The 6,096-nt window shown below is 62.9% G+C and overlaps 1 protein-coding gene across 1 annotated transcript; it reads right to left on the reverse strand.

Annotated features, from left to right (window-relative positions):
• Positions 1–1,774: 1,774 nt before the first annotated feature.
• TPPP3 (tubulin polymerization promoting protein family member 3) lies at positions 1,775–5,569 on the reverse strand. Its single transcript, XM_075537089.1, has 4 exons — positions 5,437–5,569; positions 2,734–2,927; positions 2,463–2,616; positions 1,775–2,322 (listed from the first exon to the last, which is right to left on the reverse strand). Exons 2-4 carry the CDS (start codon positions 2,919–2,921, stop codon positions 2,134–2,136), a joined length of 531 nt encoding a protein of 176 aa, XP_075393204.1. The 5' UTR covers positions 2,922–2,927; positions 5,437–5,569; the 3' UTR covers positions 1,775–2,133.
• Positions 5,570–6,096: the final 527 nt, after the last annotated feature.

Raw genomic sequence — 6,096 nt, forward strand, 5'->3', positions numbered from 1 at the left:
GGCTGTTGGGATTACTCCCTACTGGACCTGAAGGCTTTTGAATGGCCCTAGCCCTCAGAAGCCCACCTCCCTTCTTGGCAGTACAGGCAAAGTCCCCAAAGTGTCACCTCACGATAAAGTTGGGGTAAGGGGAAATAGTGATGACAGGTGGAAGTAGCCAGGTGGCCAGTGGCTGCCACTGGCCAGCCAATGCTTAGTGCAGTCGTTTGCTCTTCAAGGGCTTTTCTGGCTCCGAGGGGGCCTTGACTTGCCTCACTCAGCCACCAAAACCACTTTCCAAGAAACCCGAACCCCAACCTGTGGCTGTCCTGTGCACCTGACACAGAGTGAGTGGCCTTTGAAAGCACAGCAAAGCTGCCTCCAGCCGTCATCTTTCTGGGTCACTGGCCTGCATGAAGGGCAGCTGGTGCACTTGAACCTCCTGCCTGATCCACTGTGCCACCAGGAGTCCTTTTCAAGCGTGGGCACTCTGTCCCCTGGGACTCAGCCAGTTCCCCATCTGGGTCCCTCCAAGCCACAGTGGGGGAGTCTCACAAGTGCACCAAGTTGCTCCCTGTAGGCTGGCCCCGTGTGGAATGCCACTTGATTCTTCGCTCCACGAGGACGTGGGCGTGGGTTTCGCCCGTTACCCATTTTTCTAAGTACAGCTTGCAATTCAAGCAAATCCCCCAGGACCACAGTTCTCTGTGCTAGCGGGAGAGCAGGGCTTCCAGACCCTGTGGGCAGAGCGGGTGAGTGTCCCCTGACAACCAGGCTGTGCAATAGCCAGGGTGTTGACTGTCTTCCCAGAATCCCTCCCCTGAGCTCTCACTGCGGCTCTAGCCTGCCCGTCCTGTGAGGTTGCGTTCAGGGAGTTCTTGCGGCCCCGGGTGGCCCGTGAGCTGAGGGACAGGACAGCTGTGTTGCTCTGCCGAGTTATCTAGGTCAGGGACGGAGGGAAGGACTGTGAACTTGCGCCTCCTGGCCTCTTCTGGCCCCCATGGGAGCTACCATCTCCTGGGCAGGTCCTAAAGCCATCCAGCCCCTGCTCCCAAGGGAAGGCGGGAAAGTTAGCCCCAAGTGTTGGGCGTGAGACCAGCTCTGGCCGACCGACTGACCCCCTGACTCCTCCGAGAGGCAGAAAGTTCCTTCTGCAAATGGCCAGGGGCCCTCAGGATGAGGGAGCCCCCCGCCCCCAAACCTGGGAGCCCTTCACTGGTGAACGCCCTACCCACCTGCCCACAGCAAGCACCGAGAGCCACCCAGCCCCACTTTGGGGAATGGGTGTTGGGGCCTTCGGTGCAGAGCAGCTCCTGGCCAGGAAGATGGGAGGCACAGGTTGGCCATCCAGTGGGCAGAAGCCCTCTCCGCCTCCGAACCACGATGCACCATCTGCCTCCTCTGCTGCTTCCTGGCCCTGCTTCCTCCACTATTCTGAGCCGGGGCCCAGCACACTTAGCCTTGGTAGCCGCCTAGAGTGAGGAGGGCCTGTCAGCAGGCTGAGAGCTGAGGCCCGGTGCCACCGGGACCTCTGCCAAGGCGTAGCCAAGCCAGGTCCACTGTCTCACCCTTCCCCCGCCTGCTGTCAGAGAGAGTTGGGGTGAACTGCCGAAAGGTACGTGGAGAGAGGCCCTGGGTTCCCTCCAGGGCATCCCCCTGGCTCTGAGCAAATGGCAGGGCCGCCACCGGACCAGAGCAGCAGGGTGCAGCACCTCAGGGTGCCGCTCCTCCAGGAATCAGCATCCCTACCGCCTGCAGCAGGCAGCACACACCCAGGAAGCCACCCCGGTACAAAAGGTGTCTTTATTGAGGTCTGGGAAAGAATTAGGCACTTGGCCAGGGCAGCAGCTTAAACATGAGCCGAGCAGGCACGGGTTAGCCATACTTGGGGCTAGCTTGGCGGTCAGGCTATATAGACCCAGGCTCTTCCCTGAGGGAGGGACGGAGAAGCTGGCGTGGAAGGAGGGGGCGGGTGGGGTGTAGGGGGGGCGCAGAGGACGCATAGCAGTCTGGGGCAGAGGCCTGGTGGGCTGAGCAGGAAGCTCTGGGTGGCTGGTCTGGCAGGCAGGGGACTGGCTCTCTGGCTCCACGTGCCCAGCAGGCCTGTGCCTGAGCCTCTGTCAGGGGCAGCTGCGCAGCGCCCATCCTGGGCGCTCACTTCTTCACCTTGGTGTCGTAGGTGCCCGCGTTCTTGTAGGCACTCACGTAGCCACTGTCGTCCAGGATGTCCTGCCGGCCAGCAATGCCCTTGCCCTTGCCACTCTCGTCAAAGCGCTCCTTGTGGGAGCCCGTGTACTTGGTGGTGTCCGTCAGCCGGTCCACAGCACCCCCTGTCTTGGCTTTCTGAGTGGACAGAGGACCCCACCCACCCAGGCACACCTGGTGAAGTGGGGAAAACCTTTCCACCTCCCACCCCCAGGCAGGGATGCCTTCAGGCCCACCATGGCCACCCCAGACGGAGGGAGGGGGCAGAGAGCACTTACGGTGACGCCCACGTTGGTCGGCTCCTTGCCTGCCACCAGTTGGCAGATGGCCTGAAAGGCCTCCTCCTTGCTCTTCCCCTTGAAGCGCTTGGCCGCCAGCTCCTCCAGGGCCTTCTTGAACTCCTCATAGTTGATGACCCGCGCCGACTTCCCCCTGCCAGGTGGGCGGGCATCCTGAGCCTGGACGTCTGCCCAGGTTGTAGCCACCCCACCACACCCCCAGCTCCCAACCTCCGGGGGCCACCCGAAGCAGGGGCTGCCCGGGGCTCACTTGACTTTGGAGAAGACAATGTCGACATCCGTCCCTGTCACGGCCTTCCCGTCAGCCACCTTGCAGTCCTTACACAGCTTGGCCCAGTTCTTGCCATTCATCTCTTGCCCACTGGCCTTGGAGTCACCGTGGATGGCAAACTTGTGGAAGCTCTCCTCCAGCCCAGCGAGGTCTGTGCTCTCTGCCATGCCACCCTGCAGGGACCCGGCATGCCGTCACTTCACAGTCCAGCTGCCTTGCCCCTCACCCCAGCACAGGACATCTCTGTCTCCCCTGAAGAGACGGAGGCTCAGGCACACAGGCTGGGGCCCCTCCGAGTTGGGCATGGTGCTACTGAGGAGTAGGGCCGGCAGACAGCGTCCCCCTGGGCCCCAGAGCCCAGGGCCCGGGAAGGAAGAGGACTGGGATGGAAGGATCTGGCACCTAGGGCCAGTCCTGGCTCTGAGCAGGATGTGAAGATGCCATCATGATGCCCACACCAGGCTGGGAACAGAGTGACACTGTCCAGAGAGATTGTGAGGGCAGCAGCTGAGGCCATGGCTTTGTCTGACCCTGGCATGAGGCCTGCTCGGGTGGAAGTGCATGCGGGTGGCAGGGCAGGCTCCCCCCCCTCCCCGGGAGCTCCATGCCAAGCTGTGCCAGGCCAGGCTGCGAGTTGGGCAGGTATTTATCGAGGTCAGTGTCTATGTAAGGTCATACGGAGCCAGCGAGGCCCAGCCCAGGCCTGCGAAGAGAGCCAGAGGCTGGGCAGGGTAGGTGCCTTAGGCAGGGGTGCCGCTGGCCCAGCCGGGACCTTGTTACTATTTGCTGTTAAACAAAAACATGATGGGGAGCCGAGCCTGGGGCTGGCTGGGCCACAGTTTGTGGAGCCTGGAGACCGTTGCTAAGGGAGGGTGGTGCTGCTAAGGGCAGGATGGTGTCAGGGCGAAGCTCCCAGCAAGGCTGGGCTGGGCCGGGCTGGGGAACGGGGGCCCACGGGTGGGGCAAGCCAGCACTCCCAGACCCTGAGGCACAACCGTGGCTTCCTGGCCCCTTGCCACCCAGTGGGGCTGTAGCCTCCTGGTGTAAGCAAGTGAGGAGCAGAAGATTGGGGGGCCACGTGGATGGGGGCTGTGGAAATGACCAGCCCCAAGAGGCATGTTGGTGAGTGGGGCTGGGCCTTGGTGCCCCTCACAACTACACCCTGCCGTGAAGCACACTTTTCCAGGGTCCATGTCTCTGGCCCCTGAGAGAAGCCCCTGCCCCACTCACCCAGTACCACCATGCCAGCCTGCACGCCCATAGCCCTGCACTGCACCCACACACTCAACCCCGCCCTCCACACCCTCAGCTTGTACCCTTTGACCACACCCTTCACCTGGGACGAAGGCCCTTGGACAGATGACGCCCTCCGGGCTGCACCTTCAGTCCCCACAGCCCCCCACAAGCCTCCACAGCAGGCCCCTGGCCACACCCTTCTCCCCGCCACAGCCTCCTCAAGCCAGCCGTCCACAGCCCGGGACTGAGCATGCCCTTGCATGCACCCCCCCCACCATGCCCAGAGACCCCCGCGTCTTCCCCTTGGGCCAGCGGAAGTCCCACTGCAGTGCCCTGACCATGCCCTCAGCCCTGCACTGCGGACTCCCCTACACACACACACACACACACACACACACACACACACCAGCCTGCCCGGCCACACCCTCAGCCCTGCCACAGGCCCACTGCTGTGCTCAGATCAAACCCCCAGCCTGGTTCTTGACCACACACACACACACACACACTACAACCAGCCTGAGGCCACACCCACAGCCTGTGACCGGCACCCTGATGAGACCCCTAACTATTGCTTCCACAGCTCCCTGCCTAGCCACACATCCGCACCCACACCACACCCTCAGGCCACGCTTTTGCCCGCCTGGCACAGCCTGGCGAGCTGGGACCCTCTGACCACACTGCAGCTTCCCGCAACCACACCCGGCGGCTGGCATGTCCGGACTCCCAGGTGCTGTGCTCAGGTCCACTGGGTGAGACTCTGGCCCCCACCCATCTCCTCTCATAGCTCCCTGGCCACACCAAGGTCCTGACCTAAGGACCACCCACTCCCTATCCTCTCCTGCCCATCTTCCTCTGGTTCCACTGCTACTGACCCACCACGAACACTCCTCCCACCCTCCCACCCCCAAACCTCACACTCTTACTCCTAGGTGGCTGTATCTGGGTCTATGAGCACCCACAGCTCCTCCAGGACAGCCATCTCCAGGAGGCAGAACCCCAGTTTGTGCTGGCCCCCAACTGCTCTGTGACCTCCCAGCATCTGCTATGTTGGGGGTGGGGGGGCTTAAGCCAGAGGGTCTATTGTCCAAGGGGTGTAGCAGGATCCATCTGGTGCTCACTCCTGTCTGTGGGAAGATGAGTCTCGAGATTCTTGGGGTCCGATCAGGTGGAGCCTGGTGGCAGGCCATCGTCCCCCTGGTCTGCAGGCCATGATGGAGTGGCCACACCCGTGCACTGGGGCCACCTGCTCGTTCTGCCGGACAGCTGGAGTCTTCAATCAGCCAGGCCAGGAGGTGAGGCTGAGGGCTGGGGGCTTGGGGGGAATGCTGAGCCCTGACGTCCCCGGCTTGGTGTCAGCCAGAGTGGGGACCCCTCCCAGGTCGCTCCTCCCCCTCTCCCTTGTCATGCAGGGCACTGACTAGGGTGGTCGGCGCCCAGGTCTCCTACCGGCTTCTACGCTGTGGCTGCTCCTACAGTGCACGTTTGGATGGACAGAAGGCGCGAGAAGGGACCGACTGACGCGGGGGTGGGGGGACCAGGCAGCTCCGCAGCTCTGCTCCCTGCCGGCTCTGGGGCGGGACTGCAGGTCGGGCGGCTCTGCAGTATTATCCCCTGTTTCTGTCTCCATAGCGACAGCGAGTCCCACCCCCAGGGCTGTCTCTGCGGGAGAGTGACCAAGGTCACGCTATCCCCGCCCATCAGACCCCGCCCTCTCGGCGGGCTGGGTTCCGTGGAGGCGGAGCCGCTCACCAACCTCCTGCTCGGAGCCCTCCCAGCTGCGGAGGGCTTCTTACCATGGCCCCTAACCGGGGTCCAGCCCAGAGTTCAAAATGCGCCCCCACCTCCAGGCTGGTTAGGAAGTGGGGCGGGGGCGGTCGGTCGGAAAGGTGGCTTCCCTCGGTGGTCCTGCTCTGGAGTAGCAAATATCCTCAGCAGAACGTGAGGCATCTTCAGGCCACAACTAGGCGTCGTCTGGGCCCGGGGCCAGAGTTCGGAGCACTGGGCACGGAGAGGACGGAGTGAATTCTGTATGTCCAGCCTAGTACCCGACAGCAATCTTACATTGCCAGGAAAAGGCTCCTGGACCTCGGGGTCCAGCAGCTGGGC

The sequence above is a fragment of the Tenrec ecaudatus genome, chromosome 18, assembly GCF_050624435.1.
Source record: "Tenrec ecaudatus isolate mTenEca1 chromosome 18, mTenEca1.hap1, whole genome shotgun sequence".
Lineage (NCBI taxonomy): Eukaryota > Metazoa > Chordata > Mammalia > Afrosoricida > Tenrecidae > Tenrec > Tenrec ecaudatus.